At 44.4% G+C, this 18697-nt stretch overlaps 1 protein-coding gene across 4 annotated transcripts in view; it reads right to left on the bottom strand.

The window, feature by feature from the left end:
• Positions 1 to 18697, bottom strand: part of Mapre2 (microtubule associated protein RP/EB family member 2) — a 144346-nt gene that overhangs the window by 33956 nt on the left and 91693 nt on the right. For all 4 annotated transcript variants that reach the window (XM_051163777.1, XM_051163778.1, XM_051163776.1 and 1 more), the window contains 2 exons: positions 5664 to 5809; positions 2557 to 2770 (listed from right to left, as the gene is read on the bottom strand). In XM_051163777.1, coding sequence (XP_051019734.1) covers positions 2557 to 2770; positions 5664 to 5809 — 360 coding nt within the window. The remainder of the gene's footprint in view (positions 1 to 2556; positions 2771 to 5663; positions 5810 to 18697) is intronic.

Genomic DNA, 18697 nt, shown 5'->3' with positions numbered 1-18697 from the left:
CAGACTGATAAAGGCTGCAGACAAAAGCAGATGACCAGTAGGACCACCGTGATATTTTGCTTCCTAATCTCCTTGTCCCTTTCTCATTACCCCTGCTCCCCCAACCCCCCACCCCCACACACATAAGCCCCCTGACTTCATCTTCTCCTCAAGCTCAGGGTCACGGTCCTCGAAGCTTTCCTTTCTCTCACCCTTGGCTCGTCAGAGATTTCTTCTCTGATGTCACAAACCTGATGATTCCGCCTTGTTCTCAAAGCAAACATGAAAGGACTCCATTCGCTCCTGCCCTTCCTCAAGCTTCTCTCTCTGACAACAACCAAATGCTTATGACTTCGCCACTTGTTTCCTTGACAAAGCTGTTAAAGGGCAGATCTGCTACCACCTCACTGCCACCCCTTACCTGGCCTTGTTCAATTCTTTGATCCAGACTCCAGTGCCCAGAATCTCAGGACACCAGTTCTCTGAAAGATTATTAATCACGCCCTAGGAGTTTAGCTTTCCACATACATCATATTTCTACAATTAACATGCATGACCCTCTTTCTAGAAACTTCCTACTGTTTGTTCTGTGAGACACAAATGAGAGAATTCTTAGAAAATGAGGGCAAGGCAACTTACTGCAATTCTTCTTGGAAGAGAAATTGCTGGAGCTGAGGCAAAAAAAAAATTAAGGTCACAGTATGATTGTGGAAGAAAGGAAAATATTCTAGGTCTATCCGTCTCACACACCACTAATATTTGATTGTATTGTCTTTGTTCATCCTTTTAAAAAGCCTCTTCCTTTCACATGTGTCTAACTCCCAAAGGTCAGAGGTCAGCAATCTCTGTCTACACGGCTTGTTCTTTCCAACACTGGACATGGATACTGCCCCAGTGTCCTTTGGTGGCCTCATTGCTTACTCCAGTCTTGTCTCATCATCCCATGAATGATTTTCAAGTTGGGTGATGCAACAAACTCTCCCAGGCCTCACTTTACTTGACTTCCCAGCAGACTCAGGCACTGTGGATCACTCTGTCTCCTTCCTTGTTCTGCCCTGAAAGCCACGCCTTAGTTTCTCTCCGCCCCCCTATTTATTTATTTATTTATTTATTTATTTATTTTTTGGCATCTTCTCTGCATTCCAGGAACATTTCTTCTTTACTCACCCATAACTGTTAGGGATTCCTGAAGGCACCCTCCCTTTATCACTCTGTATTCGCTTCCAGCTTCAAAGTATAGAACACTCACAAATGTTTAATCTTGTGCTTGCACACACACACACATACACACAGACATACACACAGACACACACACACACACACAGTCACAATGGTTATTTAGATCATCGTTCGGATGCTGCAAAGGAACCTGAAACTCAGTCTGTGAAAATAAACACAATTTCTTCTCAAAGCCAGTTCTATGTCAGCACTTCCTGAATGATAGCCTCCTCCTTCCAAGTGTGGGAGACAAAGCAAGAAGTCACGCTTGGCAGCTCGCTTGCTCACCCCAGGATCCACCCAGAGCCAAGATCCAACCCGGTTAACATCTCCTAGAGATATGTATTCTTCTTCTACTTTGTAACTCCACATGTAGAGGACCTCATCTAAAAGACTTACAGTGTGGAAAGCACACACACTGTTCTTGTTACCCCAACAATATTTTTTTAAACAAATTATTTTGAAAATGTTTTGAAGATGTCAGACTTCCAAGGGATACAGTAAGTCACCTGGGATACAGCTATGAATTCAGAGAGAAAAGAAACAAAAGGTTTCTAGGTAGTGAGGGAAAGTATGATAATAAAGCTACCCACATCAACTATTTATCATGTCAAATCCATACTGACTGTAGGAAGATGGGCAGAAATAATAAAAGGTCTGTATCATAATAGGTCCGAACAGTGGGCTCTGCATTGGGATGAACAAAGGTTCTGCGAGTTTCACTGTTCATGGTCCAGCACACTACTGATATTTGTAATAATGGCCCCATTTTACAAGCACATATGCTGTCTGTTTATGGCAAGGATATTTCTAAGACATTTTACAGTTTTTTTAATCCACAAGAGTTGGGGAAAAATACTCCTGAAAGTTCTATGTATGAACCCTCAATGATTTCAATTTTGAGGTCAGGGATGCATAATAAATGAAGCATTCACATTAACATACAAAACCAATCACTAATTAATTTCCTTTGAACAACTATATAAAGTGATCCATACTTAACAGCACAAGCCAGTTCCTATTATGATTTGTCTTGCCAGCAATGAAGCAGTAAAAAATATTTTGACCTAAATCTAAACCGATTATTTAAAAATTTTCAGAAAAACTGAGAGTAGAAAATAAAACCTACCCCTGGGGTATTGTCTTAACAGCCAGAGGCACAGCAGGTGCAGCTAAGCCATTTTAATATCTGAAATCAAGATGACTAGAATCATGACAAATGGGTCACAGAAAATCACCACGGTCACACCATTCAGAGGCATGGAGATACTGCTAATCACAAGCACAGACCAAGGCATGGGGCATGCGTGAGCCGGAGCCACAGCAGGAAGGACAGTGACAGATTCCCTTGGAACATACCTGCCGTGGGGGAGTTTGCGTGGTGAGACTTCTTGGGCAGATTGAAGATCTGTTCACCGGGGTCAGGGGGAGGAATGGCGTCTTGCCCCTGTCGCGCCTCCACAGGATCATACTCCTTCCCATCATAGTTGGCATCGTAGAATTTCTTAAACCACTGAATAAAATCCAGGTTGTCTTGGAAACGCCCTTTCACCAGCTTCTCCACTGGAATGACCTGCAACATCAGGTCGCTACGTGAGTCATGAGCCTGAGGTTTACTTGGAGTTTTGTGCAATTATATCCTAAGGACTGTTTCCTTACAATTCTTTTGTAAACAAAATTTGACAATTGTTATTTATTTTTATTTACATTCTGGTATGTGCACCTCGTGTGTGCAGTGCCTGCTGAGGCCGGAAGAGGTCACCAGGCCACTGATCCTCTGCATCCTCCGTGACTGAAGTTACAGGTGGCTGTGAGCCTCCAAGGGCTGGGAACTGAACCAGACCTCTGTGGGAGGAGCAGGTGCTCTTAACCCTGAAGGTCTTGACCACTGATTGTTTACCTGTCTTCTCAGCAGTATCCTAGAATTAACAGACTTTAAAACTACTTAAAGGATTGGTGAACAACAGTGAAACGAACAAACAAGAAAACCACAAACAAACAAACAAACAAACAAACAAACCCCATGAATTTGATATCAAACTGGGCTACACAGTGAGGCCTCATCTCAAAAAAGCTAATAAGCAAAACCAGAGAGCAGAACAGAGGGATGTATCTTGTGTGTAGGATATTTATAGTTATGCAATCTCCCCTTCAAAGTTGAAGCGCGTTCGGCAGGGATGTCCTTCCCCAGGCTGCTTCTGGTCCTGGAGGCTCGGATGCTGCGCTGGCCCGTTATCACTTCCCTGACTCCACTGTGTATTTTATTACAGTTGGTGTCTTCTCCGTGCCTTCTACTGCTTTGCTCGCGGAGAGACTGACCAATAACAGGCAAGTGGGTAGAAGCACAAGACCCCTCGTGAACAGCTGGAGCATTCTGTCTGCCGCCTCTATGTGATGGCCTTACAGGACCATGGTGGTACTCGGCCGCTTCCTTCTGGTGACTTAATTTTGCCTTCCTGGTTTCAAGGACATAAGCTTCAACTGAGCGCTCTCTTAGCGCACCAGCTACCGCAGACATGATAGGCCCATGACACTGTGTCTCTCTAGGGATTTGACAACCACGGCATGCAGTGGGGGGGTTGACAGGCTGGGAGGCCCGTCTCCTCCCAAGGCAAAGTTGTTCTTCAACATTCTTTAGCCCTTCCATGTACAGAAAGGCACACAAAGCTCTCCAGCTTGATTCACAGCCAGTTCCAGCCAGAAACCTATAGACTGGTGTTTCTTCCTGTGAACGCACATGTATGAACTTAAAAGTGAAAGATAAAAGGTGTCTCCTACAAGTAAGGAGAGCCCGCACAGCTGGGTAGGCAGGAAAAGAGCTACCTGGAAATCAGCCACAGCCAAAAGAACAAAAGTAAAGGCCGGGCGTGGTGGCGCACGCCTGTAATCCCAGCACTCGGGAGGCAGAGGCAGGCAGATCTCTGTGAGTTCGAGGCCAGTCTGGTCTATAAAGTGAGTCCAGGACAGCCAAGGATACACAGAGAAACCTTGTCTTAAAAAACAAAGAAAAAAACAAAACAACCCCCACCCAAAAACTCTCCCCCCCAACAACAAACAATGAAACAAAACAAAACCACAGAACAACAACAACAAAGAATAAAAAGTTAAGCTTTTCTAGAGAAAGGGATTTTCTGTTTCTGTTCTTTGACTTGAGATGCCTGGGGTTCTTGCACGTGTGGTCCAGGATGCTCTCAGGCCCTTGCACTTGAGCCATCCTCCTGCCTTAGCCTTTGCAGTGGCTAAAACTGACAGGTGTGGGCCACCATAAATGGCCAACAGTGTACAATTAAAAATAAGAATTCTGAGGAAGAAGAAGCCAGCTTTTTCTCAACAATCTGATAAGGATGCTTCTTACTTAGGGAAGCGATGAATTGTATGGAATTACTTAACTTTCCTCTAAGCTCTATCTCTTATAACCTAGTGTCTATTTTTTATCCTATGGCCTATTTATTCCTTTTAGTAATAGTTTTTTTTTTTTTCTTCAGGGAGTTATGTTTATCCTCTGCAGGTTTATCTCTCTCCCCTTGTTTAAAATTCATCCTAAGAAGTACAGCCGGTCATACTCATTTTGAGAAAGCACCCTAAATAATGAACATCTGGAGAGCGGCCAGCACCCCCGAGAGGAACCAGTGAGTGGGGCTCAGCCACTTAGGATGTGACTGCCATGATTTCCACTTGTGTTTGTCTATGGCAAAATTATAATCTGAATGAGAAAAGCAACATATTCCCGAGTGCTGGAACCTGAGGGATACAGCATGCTGGACCCAGCTGCCGGCATCTCCTCATGGCCGTTTCATGACGGTGAGGAAGGCCGGTCCTCGTCCTCTCTTACAGAGGAGCCAGTTTAGATGCTTAGAAGGTGTAAAGTGCTTCAGTCTCAGAGCTGAGATTCCCATCCATGACGCTTCCCCTGTGAACAAGTTGTTTTTCCAAAGGAACAAAATACCCAAAGAGCCCCAGAGGCATCTGGTAAACACAAGAGCTTCTCATTTGTAACACAGAAAGCTAAGAACCTGCTGTAATGTGTAGGACCCCTGCTAGGAGGTTTCTAATGGCTACAGCGTTAAAAATTTCTTAAGACTGAAGCCTCACGTGCATACACGTAGTCAAGGCTGGTGTCTATGTATGCACAGCCTCCCCCAAGGTGAGCTAGCTAAGTATATCATTCATGGATACATTCTTGGACTGTTTAATTTTTGACTACGAAGTACTTTAAGTGTACTGGATAGATGGCTAAGGGGTGTGCAGCGCTCTTCCATAGGGTTGGAATCCAATTCCCAGCACCCACATTGTGTGGCTCCCAGTTGTTTGTAACTCCATGCCCTCTTACGACCTTTGCAGGCACTGCACTTATGCCTATAGACTCACATCTGAACACACATACACACAATTAAAAAAAAAAGAAATATTAAAATCAATTTTATAGAAAAGAGTACATTTGATAGGAGTATTAATAAGCCTCTTACCTTATCGACATTCATCCGTTTAAATGATGCTTGCAGAAGTTTAAAATTGTGAATATATTCATGCTCCAACTTTGCTTGGAATTTTACTTTCTTCAAACTAATACAGCCCGGGAAGAGCATATCCATGAACTGGCAATAGGCCGCCCCTAGACAGAGACAACAAGAGGGTCGTGGATGAGTCTGTCAGGATGGGTCCTCTGTCTCATAAGAACAACAACTGAGTGGCAAGAGCAGGCACAAGTGGTATGGCACTTAAAATTTTTTTCTCTCTTCACCATCTCCAGATAGTGTGCTCTGTTTCCATGACACGCTATTGATTAGTCTTTCTGGACCACGAAGGCCTCCCCCTCCAGGTGGGAGAGTCTCCTTTGGCTAGGACATGACTGCGTCTTATACCAAATCCTCTGCTTACATGGAGTACCAAAGAAGAAGAGAGAAAACACCAGAAATCTAAGGGCTGTGGAACTGGAAATGCTGGGGCAGCTCATTCTTTGCAGGTAAGGCAATGGAGAGATGAAACACAGGCATCTGGCTTTCCGTTAGATGCCAGCACCATGAATTAAGCATTTCTTCCTAGGCAGATGGCTTCTCTTAAAAACAAGGCAAGGCATAGCAAACCCAAACCCAAAACACTGGGGAGGGAAGGAAAAACATCAGGCCTGTGGGGTGGGGGTGGTGTTCAATTATCCAATCCTCCTTTCTAAAGTGCCAGCAGATGGACCAAACACCAGCCCCTGTGGCGTAATCAGTCAGGCGGACTCATGGAAGCGCTGTCTCTGACCTGATCTGCAGTTGCCCTCATTTTTTCTAGAGGTTAGCATTCAATTTGCCTCTGGAGACCCAGATGCTACGTATTCTCGTGACCCAACCATCCAAATCCTCTACTTTTCAAATTTAAAAAATAAGCAACAATTTTAGAGGGTGTGTTTGGTGGTGGTGGGGGGGGGGGATGGGTGTAATCAGTGCAGGGAGGAATGTCAGGAAAAACCATCTCACCGTCTCTAACATCCATCACCAAGTGGAAACAAGCCCCTCGCTTGTATTCTGGCACATGCCAGTCTGACTTTTTCAGCTATGAGGCTATACATTTATGTGTCTTTAGTAAAATGTGATAATACTTTAAAAATGTACCCATATCTATTTTTACGTACACTTTTATTTCTGTGGTGCTGGGAATCAAACCCAAGGCCTTGTCTGCACTAGGCAAGCAGTCCGTCACCCCCCAGGCTCCTTTTCTGGCTCATTTAATAGGCTCTACCAAGGTTTTAATGGCATTCTGGTATTTACACCGTGCTTAGCAACTTCCCTCAGCCAAGATCCCATAAATATTCATGCATAGTTTCTGTAAGTACTTTTATGATCTCCAGTTTTACATTCAAATTCTGGATCCATGTGGAATTTATTTCGGTGTGTGATAGAAAGTATGGTTCTAATTTTAGCCCTTCCAAATGTTAGTGGGAATCTGTCACTTCTTGACTCCTCTGCATTTGGGCACCTTCTTACCAGGGAGATGCTACAGGGCCCTACCTCATACCCCAGAAGCTGAATGTGGGTGAGCCTCCTTTTCCTGCCTCCACACTAAGGTTGCAGGCCCATGACCTGAGCCCTGCTGTGCACATTTCTGCCTCCTTCAAATGGAGCGAGTGAGAGAAATGCAGAGACAAAGGGCCTGCCATTGCAGCAGCAGTGTGTCTGCAGCACTGAGAAGTGACAGAATTCACCATCCTATTCTTATTATCTTCTTTCCAGGCAGAGTGAGGTTCCTTCACCTCTGACCTTGGCTTTCCATGGATTTCGAACTACCCAACGTCCTTTCTGAGAATTCTTTTCTCCATGAGTTTGCCACAATTGCCTTCTGGACTGCCCATTCCACTGCCAACTGATGAGGCAGCCATACCTTGACACCACCTGCGACAGGTGGTCTACACTTGGTCCCTGATGAAGAACTCCGTTTTTACTATGATTACTTTCCTAATGTAGGTGCTGAGAGCTCTTCCTTTTTTTTTAAATCTAGGAGAGGCATTTTTATTTGTCACAACATTCAAGATACAAAGATTCTGGGCATACAACTAGAAAGTCTTATTACTATTAAGACATTAAAAATTAAAAATAAGAGTGAATGTCTTATAATATATTTTCTTATATACTTGTATTCTTACTCATATTGCTAAGGGTGTAATTTAGGACTGATCGTGTGGTTTGAATATTTCCACGTGATAGTCCTAGCTTTTCAGTTATCTAAACTCTATGTTCTATATTAATAGATTTTAGGTTTTACAACTTCTCCTCTCTCACCGGGTGGTGGTGGTGCACATCTTTAATCCCAGAACTCAGTAGGCAGAGGCAGGCAGGATCTCTGAGTGTGAGGCCAGCAAGTTCCAAAACAGCCAGGGCTACATACAGAAACATTGTCTTAAAAACCCACACACACACAAAAAAAATCAAACAAAAAAGAAAAGCCCAAAGCCAAATCAACAACAACAACACGAAACAACTTCTCCTCTCTCAAAAATTAAAAAAAAAAAAAAAAAAAAATCATTCCTTTATTCTTTCCATTGTAGGTTTGGATTTAAAAGACATACAGGAAATAGTCTTTAAAAAACATCCAGATATAATTCATAATATAACCTTTTAAAGTGTGCAATTCAGTTAGTTGTTTCAATATATTCACACGCACAGGACTGTAAATGCAATACCAGGTATGTAATTCCAGAAGGTTTTTTTTTTTTTATCACCACACACAGACTTCACAGCCGCTGGCAGCCACTCTCTCTGCTCTCCCTCCCTTGCACGCTGGCAACTGTTATTCTAACTTCCCCCAGATTTCACATAAAGGGGATCATTTTGTGACCATTGAGCTTGGCTCCTTTACTCGGAAGAACCTTTCAAGGTTCATTAGACCTCTAATCCTTTCTATGGATAATATTTCATTATAGAAGCACATCAGATTTTATCAATCCATCCATCAGTCAGTGGGCATCTGGGCCACTGGGGGACTATTGAGTAAAGCTGCTAAGAACATTTGTAAGTTCTTGTGTGACATATGTTTGCATTGGCTGTAAGGTGGAATCTCTGCTGAGTCATGTGGTGTCTCCGTGATAACCATCTTGAAGACTTGCCCATCTGTTTTCCAAAGCGAGCACACCAGCCAGCAACGTGGACTTCATCTCCACACTTGCTGCCGTCTGTACTTTTGATCCCAGCTGCCCTAGTGGGTGCGGTCAGTGCCTCAGCGTGGTTTATTCCGCTAATCGCTATGGTGCTGAACATCTTCCTAAAGTGCTTTGGGGCCATTGTATACTGTCTCTACAAATCCTTTGCCTGTTTTTAAACCGAGCTGCACTTTCTTTTTGTTGTTGAGTTGTAGGAATTCTATGTTGTAGGCAGTTCCCTCATCAGACATGTGGCTTGAAAATACCTCTTGATTTGTTGTGTGGACTCTTTCTGATGTATAAAGTGTATGCTTTCAATTTTGAGCTAATCCAATTTAACCTTTCATTCCTTGTGCTTTTGTTGTCTTGGGTAAGAAATCAGTGCCTGCTCCAAGGTGGTGGAGGTCCGCACCTACACTGTCTAACTGGTGGTGGTGGAGGTCCGCACCTACACTGTCTAACTGGTGGTGGTGGAGGGTGGAGGTCCGCACCTACACTGTCTAACTGGTGGTGGAGGGTGGAGGTCCATACCTACACTGTCTAACTGGAGGTGGTAGAGGGTGGAGGTCCGCAACTACACTGTCTAGCTGGAGGTGGTGGAGGTCCGCACCTACACTGCCTAACTGGAGGTGGGGCACATCTGCACTCAATGCTTTCTTCTCCAAGCCGCATGGTTCTACTTTTTACATTCAGGTTTCTGATCCAATTTTGAGCTGATTCCTGTAGATTAGGGTGAGTGAGGTTGAAGGTGACATCACTGTTTCGCATGTGAACACTGTTAGTCTAGGATCATTCATAAATTTAAAACGTAATTTATTAATTTTGGGGTGTGTGTGTGTTTTGCTTGAATGTTTGTCTGTCCGTGTAGGTCAGAAGAGGGCATCAGATCCCCTGGAACTGGAGTGACAGCTGTGAGTCACCACATGGGTGCTGAGAGTCAAACCCAGGTCACCTGCAAACATACTTTTAACCCCCAGCCATCTCTCCAGCCCCCGCCTACCCCCTTTTGTAGAAACTGCTCTATCAACTTCTGTCTCGCCTCTCTTACTGAAAATCAATCAACTTATATTTAATTAACTCTTTTTCTTCTTGACTTTCAAGCCTACTCTATCCACATGTCTACCCTTATGCCAGTAACACATATTATCTTGGTTACTTTAACTCTGTAGTAACATTTGGGGGAAAATTCCCCTGGGGATGGGATATAGCTCAGTAGTAGATTACGCACAAGGCCATGGGTTGAATCCCTGGCAAAACACACACACACACACACACACACACACACACACACACACACACACACACACACACAGAGTCCTCTACTACTGTGTTGGCATGAATGTGTGTCTTTACATCTGCACTGTTTGTTTTATTCACCCATTTTTGGAATGTGTGCTTTAAATTATTTTTCTAAGCAGTTTCCTTAATATTAAATGATACTTTCATATAATTGGCTAATTTTTATCTGAAACTTATTCTGTTAGGTTGTGGGACAGTCAATGACATCCATTTGCTTTCTGGTTCCATTTGCCTGTGTGCCCCACCCCCAACCCCGAGACACGGTTTCTCTGTATAACAGTCCAGACTGTCCTGGACTCACTTTATAGACCAGACTGGCCTTGAACTCACAGAGATCCACCTGCCTCTGCCCCGAGTGCTGGGATTAGAGGCGTGCGCCACCACGCCCGGCTGCCTGTGTGTCCTTTATCACTCGCTCATTTTGTCTGTCTGTGTTTGTTTGTGCCAGTGATGTCCAGTTCTTGGAGGGAGTAAATGCACAGATCCTGAGCTTAGTCATTAGACCATTAGCATCCAGTTCTTTGAAAGGTGCGTAGTAACTCCTGCCATCTGCCTGGGCTTCGCTACCCCCCATTGCTAGATCACGGCCTGTTCTTTGCTATAACCTCATGGCTGTGTTCTTTTTCTCTTCGGTGTGTAAGAGAGGATCTGTAGCACCGAATGGGCAACCCAATCAGTTAATGGGCTAGCTGGAAAAGCAGCCAGTTCTCAATAATAAAGTACAAATGGCCAATCAATATATGAAACATGTTCAGCTGCAATAGCCATCAGCAAAATGCAAATTAAACCACACTGAGACCAGAATGTAATCACTAAGTAAATGAATGTGAACAAATGCAGATGAGGGTGCCCAGAAGAGAACCTTATACACTGCTGGGGGGGGGGGGGGAACGCAAGCTTGCAATGTAATCAGAATACACTGTGATCCAGCCAAGCAGTGCTGGCACATGCCTTTAATCTCAGCCATTCAGCAAGCAGAGGCAGGCAGATCTCTGTGAGTTCAAGGCCAGCCTGGTCTACAGACTGAGTTCCAGGGTAGCCAGGGCTACACAGAGAAACTCTGTTTCAAAAAAAACCCAACAATAAATAAATAAATACACACACACACACACACACACACACACACACACACACACATGTTATATATTATCACACACACGCACACACACTGTGTTCCTCCCCCAAGTCCGTTACTGGCCACAGATGTTTGATAGTAAGGAAATACTCTTAAGTTTTACTAGCAATTAAGTTTCACAGAATTTATCAACTACTATTTTTGTTTTTACAAAGAGATACAAATCTTTTTCCTTTAATTTGTTAATATGATCAATCATATCCATTGATTTTCTAGCTCCGAAGTCTTTGCATTTCTGGGATAACTCCCACCTGCTGAGTCTTCACTGCAGTGCTGGCACACACTCACACGCAGGATTTGGTGTGCGTGTTTACAAGTGAGCTGTCTGTGGCGCTGTACACTCCCTGGCTGCCCCAGTTCCTTTACACTGGAAAGATACTTTGGGAAGCATTTCATATTTCTGAAAAGCTTGAGCATTGATTGAGGCTAAAACTAAATGGTTGGAACCCTGACTGTGTAATTTGCTGCCTTTGCAGCCTGAGTTTTTCACACCTTCCCACGCACGTAGGAGCCATAGGGCACTGGAACAGAAGAGTTAACTGCTCTGTAGGAACTAACGTAGAAAGAGCATGTCACACGAGCACCTCCAGCAAGGACTTGCTACATGGACGGCCAGGTGTCATGGCACATGTTAGCTTCTCTAGGGTCAAAGGAGATCCTGAACTGAATTGAGGAGCTGTGCAGAAGTTGTGTTACTGTCACATGCGGGTGTGGGAACTCGATCACTTTCAGGTGTTGGTTCCCTGTATCTTTTAAGGGCTACACCGATAATACATCATAAAAAGGCTACCTTGAAGTCAGCAGAGCCCATCTTTACAGGTACTCACAGGGATGGGCACTTGACCACGCCATAACCCACAAGGCTCCTACCTAATGGCCACCCTCCACTTGTGCCCTGTCATACCTCATCTGCCTGCTTTCTCACTGAGTGACTCCTGCAGCAACCCTCAGCCTCGCTTGCCTTGCAATTCCCCTCTGTAAAGATCCCTTATAGAACATGCTCAGGCACCACAGGACTTTGACAAAAATAAAACAAAAAAACGCCTTTCTCAACATCACACCACTAGTGAGCTGCTAGAGTGTACCCTCTTTCTCCTGTCCTCACTCCTGTGGCTTCCTGTGCTGATTCCACTCCGTTGCTTAGCAACTGTCCTCCATTCTGGTCAAAGTTGCCTGCAGGATGCTGCTGTGGAATCACCCGCTCTTCGCATCATCCTACTCAACCTCTTAACAGCATTTGGCTCCCATTCTTAAGATCCCACATTTTCTCCCTTAATTAGAAAAATGGGCGGGGAGGGGGCAGAAGTACTTCTTCATCCATTTAGCAGGGCCCAATGGTACACATCTTTAATCCCAGTACTCAGAGGGTAGAGACAGGCAGATCTCTGAGTTCGAGGCTAGCCTGGTCTATGGAGCTAATTCTAGGATAGCCAGGGCTACAGAGAGAAACCCTGTCTCAAAAAACAACAAGAAGACAAAAAAAAAAAAAAAAAAAAAAAACCAACAACAAATAAACAAAAAGTGTCAACAAATCAAGCAAAAACAAAAACAAAACTCAACAAAAATGATGGTTGATGGGGTTGAAGACCAGACAGTTTTAAAATTAAATTTAGTTGTTTAGTAATTAAGAAGATACTTTTAAGTCTAGATAGATACTTCTAGGTGGATAGATTTGAGCTTTAATAGATACTGATTTAGGTTCAGAGAAGGTAAAAGACAAGCAAGCTACAAATGGCTACATGTAAGATGAGTCGAAGCACTCGATGGAAGGATGCTACATTCACCAAGAAGCTGCTTATAAAGTGCTGTCCTCAGAACCCATCAGCTCAGTGTGCTCCTGAAAATAGGGAAGGCAACAGAGTCTGGAGATAACCAGAAATAAAGGAACCACCCTGCTCTTCCATAGAGCTAGGCTACATCCAACCTGATGCCTTCAGAATGGTCTCAGCTGTTGCTACCCAAAGCGACATGGGACTGACAGGTTTGGGGACGCGATTTCAAAAATGAGCATGGAGTCATGGGAAGGAGGAAGTCAGGGTTCAACAATGAACAGTTACATGCGGAGGATCTGAGAGTTTGATCGGCACTGTTCATCTGTGCGAGGACGAGACACGTGGCGACCTCTTGCTCACCAGATCCCCAACTTCAAGAGCAGAGCGAGTGCCAGAGCAAGTGGGCATTTTAAGATAGAAAATTTCAGACACGAGAAAAATAGCATTTGATAGCACAGCTATGAAACATATTAAAGCAGAAATATAAGGTACAAAATACCCGTGTTTATATATAATCTGTCAGTGATTGCACACGGGCTTTCGTCATCCTAGAACCTCACAGAGAACCCTTACGGTGTGTGTTTATGATTGCATTATCTTACCAACCTGGGGACAAGCGCAGGGCACCACCAGCTAATCAACAGCAAAGCAGGATTTAAACCATGACCTGAACTTTAGTTTTCTTCAACTGTTTTTTTCTTTTTTTGTGTGGCTCCTTAGAAATACCATTTTCAAGGGAAGACTCAAGTTTTTCTAAGTTACAATTCCAAAAGGAATTCCAAAGGAAAACTACAAAAGAACACACGGACCTCTTTTCTTTACGACAAGGTCTTCCCATGTTGCCCCGGCTGGGTTCAGCCTCCACGTGCTGAGATTACAGGGGTACACCACAGCATGCAGCAGAGCCCTCAAGCTGGTGCGGGGACACCTGTTATGCCATTTCTGCTTGTTAGTTTCCTGTCAACTTGACACAGGTTGGAATGATCTGAGAGGAGGGAACCTCAGTTGAGGAAATGCCCCTGTATGCTGCAGGCGAGCGGGCGGGGCACTTCCTTAACTGATGATGGGTGTGCGAGGGCCCCGCCCCCTTTGGGTAGTGCCACCCCTGCCAGGTGTAAGCGGTGCTCCTCCATAGCCCCCTCCTCTGTCACTGTCTCCAGGTCTCTGCTTGGGTTCCTGCTCTGACTTCCCTCAATGATGGATGGTGACACGGAAATGTAAGCCAGATAAACTCTTTCCTCTTCAAGTGGCTTTTTTGAGCTTTCTTTTTTTTTCTTTTTTCCCTTGGACGGGCGTGGTGGCGCACTCCTTTAATCCCAGCACTCGGGAGGCAGAGGCAGATGGACTGATGTGGTTTGAAGCCAGCCTGGTCTACAAAGTGACTCCAGGACAGCCAAAGCTAACACAGAGAGACCTTGTTTCAAAAAAACCAAAAAAAAAAAAAGATTTTTTTTTTTTACACAATCCATTTATTTTTATGTTATGTACATTGGTATTTTGACTGCATGTATGTCTGTGTGAGGGTGTCAGATCCCCTGGAACAGGAATTACAGACAGCTGTGAGCTCCCATGTGGGTGCTAGGATTTGAACCTAGGTCTTCTGGAAGAACAGTCAGTACTCTTAACCGCCGAGCATCTCTCTAGCCACTCCCCCTCGCCCTTTTATCACAGCAATAGAAAGCAAACTTGCTTATTATACAGCAGAAAATTAGATTGGGCATATTGTCAGTCTACTTCAATGTTATAGGCGCATAAGCATTCCATCTTAAATATGTACAGTGTATACACAAAAGGAAATAAATATCTCATCTCTACATGTTCCTATTGTTTTCATCTCTTCTCTTCCCCTCATCTCTACTGCTGAAAACAAACCTCACAGTACGTTTCCCAAAATGCAGCCTGATCTGTAGAGACGACATCAAGCCTCAGTGAGTTCTGCCACAAGCAGCTACCCATCCTGCCCAGGTAACTTTCCCATGGGACAGGGAGCTAGGCCGAGGTGCTGAGTCCCTGGGGTGCTGAGCTACAGCTTCCTGCTAATCTTACTACTGATGAGAGAAGAAGAATTACAGCTTGGTGATGTGGACATACAGATGTGACTTTACAGGAATCTTAACAGGACCTGTTAGAGCAACAGTGCACTTCCTTAAGCATCTATCCGCGAGGACGTGGGTGAGGGAGAAGTGCAGTGTTTGGCCCTTGGCTCCGAAGCATTCACCATCTTGAATAGGTTGGGCATGTCATCACACTATTTTAAGCCAACATACTCTTATCTGCAAAATGTCAGGGTTAGCCAGCAGGCTCAGCTCTAAAATGAGCCAATGGGCTAATTCTCAGGCTGTCACTGACTTCTCTTGTAAAAGCTACTAGAAGTTTCTGTTAATTAGAAGACGGGGGCACATTTCACCCTCCTGTGTTTCAGACACTTGCCAACACTTGCTCATCTTTTGTTGTGGTTTTTGTCAGAGAGGCCCTTGTGTGGGGCATGCTCCCAGGAGCGCTCCTGGCTCCTCCCCCCTCTGGTGGCTCATTTTCACACACTGCTCTTTGAGCGCTTGATAGTCTCATCCTTAGCAATGTAACTATTTTCTGCCATCTCAACACTGACAAATCAAATGGCTTTCACAAAAGAGCAGGATGGATTTCAGGACTGTTGGGACACTACAATCTCAGAAACTTGCTGTCTCTTTGGATTTGGTCGGCCTGGTCACGCTTTGAACTGATGCTTCTGCAGGTCTGTATCTGTCACCAAAGCCCAAATATCCTACTGGAGGAAGTAAGTGTCCCTGTGGGAAATCGGGGCTCACAAAAGAGGAAAGTGACACGCAAGACACAGGGTTCTATTTCTAGCAGTCAGCAGAAACCTCTCTCTCTCTCTCTCTCTCTCTCTCTCTATACACACATACACACACACACACACACACACACACACACACACACACAGAGAGTTTAAGAATTCAAAGTGCCAATCACAAGGACCAGAGTCTGATCCCTGGAACGGAGGTAAAAAACCAAGGTACAGTGACATGAGATTGTAACCCTGGTATTGGGAGGTGATGACAGGAGGGTCCATGGGACTCACTGGCCAGCCCAGCTGACTCTGTGAGTTCCAATCCCAGTGAGAGGCCCTATCCCAGAAAGAAAAGTGGATGGAGTTCATTGGCTAGCCAGTCTAGCCAATTAGTGAGTTCCAGGTTCAATAAGGGACCCTGCCTCCAAAAGCATCATTAGGAACAACTAAAAGAAGACATCCAATGCTGACCTGATGTACATACACAGAGGAGTGTGCATCCCTGGGAATGCATGCACAGGTCCACACAAACATACACATACATGCCCACCCACTCTTCCCCACACACACAGAGACTTGTAGAGTATCACTGGCAGCCAGCCTGGCTGAAGACAATCTGATGACATGCGACAATCAGTGAGAGTTCGGAGCGGATTAAAGTGCTGCCTATGTCGTGGACGACAGAATACTTCCTCTATGTTCTGAATGGAAATTTCAGGGCGGTAGAAATCAAACTCCAAACAGTCCTTGGCTGAAATGTAGAACGGATACTTTGATTGAAAGGTAAATTCTAGGGCTGGAGTGATGGCTCAGTGGTTAAGAGCACTGCCTGCTCTTCCAAAGGACCTGGGTTCAATTCCCAGCACCCACATGGCAGCTCACAAATGTCTGTAACTCCAAGACCTGACACCCCTACACTAACAAATGCACATAAATTTAAAAATTAAATAAAAAATATTAAAAAAAAAAAAAAAAAAGAAAGGTAAATTCTAGAGAAACACCGGGAGTGTACCACAGCTGGAGACTTACAGTATGGACAGGGGCTGCTGGTTAAATGTTGCTTGGAAGGACAACTTTCACAGATACTCACCATTAAAACTGTGTGTTGAAAGCTAGAGCATTCATATCAGGCTCCCTAACCTTGGAGCTAGTGTCACTTGTCTATTTGTAGTGGCTTATCCAACCACCACATTACTCCACTGTATTTAAACTTGTGTCTTAACATCTTAGGGGAAAACACAGAGCTTGTCTAATGACACAGAAAAAGATACTGACAGTTGAAGGGACAAGCAGGCAGCTGTTGGACAGAGGCATCAGCAGAACTCTTACCTGCTAAGGCTAGACCTAGTCCTGGGTCCTTAGTTTCATGCCCAGTTCCCAACATGCCATTTCCGTTCAGGCAACATGCTCATCAAATTTTACTAAACATATCCTGCCTCATGCAGTGACACTTGGCTTCCACAGTGGAGTCCAGAAAGTGTCGGGGTGGGGGAGGTGGATGGGGCTCAGAACAAAATGTCACTGGCTTCCACAGGGCTCAGTGCCGAAACTGGAAGCAGAGGTCCAAGTATGAGACCAGAGCTAAAGTTAGGACTTAGCATTCCAGGAAGAGAGAGAAGGGGGACTTAGAACAAGTCTTTATCACAAATTAAAAACAAACAAAAAAAAAAACATTAGGAAGGTATATTCAAAACCCACTGGAAGGCCGGGTGTGGTGGTGCATGCCTTTAATCCCAGCACTAGAGGCAGAGGCAGGCAGATCTTTCTAAGTTCAAGGCCAGCCTAGTCTACAAAGAGAATTCCAGGATAGCCAGGGCTACACAGAGAAACCTTGTCTTGAAAACAAACAAACAAACAAACAAACAAAACAAAACAAAAACCCACTGGGAAGAAATTCAGTTTTATTGGAGTCATGAAGAAAGAAGTGTCTAGAAAGCTTTCACATCAGGGATACAGTTTTCCTATATATGTTAGGAAGGATCTGCACACGCTTGATTTTAGTATTGCATCTACAATTTTATAGACAATGATTTGTTCTTATTTGTTTATTTTTGTTTGTTGCCTTTTGCTTTTAGACTATAAGACAGACTGAAATAGTCATACGCTTCACTCATTGGCAAGACTCTGAAAAGACAGGAGTGTCTATATCGAACTTTCGTGACAATGGTCACCTCTAAACAAATGCCCATATGTAGGTGGCACATCAGGATGTCCCTTTGCTTATTGGGGAATGAGAACCAGTCAACTTCTGGGTATGGTGGCATACGCCTTAATCCCAGCATTTGGGAGGCAGAAGTAGGCGGATCTCCATGAGTTCAAGGCCAGCCTGGTCTACAAACTGACTCTAGGACAGCCAGAGTTATATAGTGAGTCCCCTAAAACATTCTTCCCAAGGAAAATAATCTCACTTGAAGGCCCAAATAACTGAGTTTTGAAAGACCAGAAAAATACAGAAATACAGAATTCAGAAAAATAGAGAAAATGCAAGGGAAAACGCAACAAAACCACAAAGCAACTGCAAGGACAAAAATAGATGCGGGGACACAGATGCACTAAGTTAGTCAGGACAGAAATCTTGAGAGAAACTGGCCACCATCCCACAGGTAGGGTCACATCTAACCTGCAGCATCGTTTCTTCAGTCCTCATGGATCTCTGCTGACGGTGGTCAGGAAGCAAGGAGAAGGGGGCACGTGGGAGCCCTCAAAGGACATGTTGAGTCAAACTAGGCAACATTCCACAGTTCTGGAATACTTCACAGAGTGTACGGACAAGTGTCAGCTGCAGGTAGGTAAGCAGCAGGCTTTAAACGCCACAGAGTGTCAGCTTGGGGACAGATGCTGACGTCTGGCTCTGTACACCTTGGAGAAGGGTGCCTAAACACTTT

The sequence above is a fragment of the Acomys russatus genome, chromosome 20 (genome assembly GCF_903995435.1).
Source record: "Acomys russatus chromosome 20, mAcoRus1.1, whole genome shotgun sequence".
NCBI classification, from domain to species: Eukaryota; Metazoa; Chordata; class Mammalia; order Rodentia; family Muridae; genus Acomys; species Acomys russatus.
Note: the sequence above shows the minus strand (reverse complement) of the source record. Positions and strands in the feature narration are given on the sequence as shown.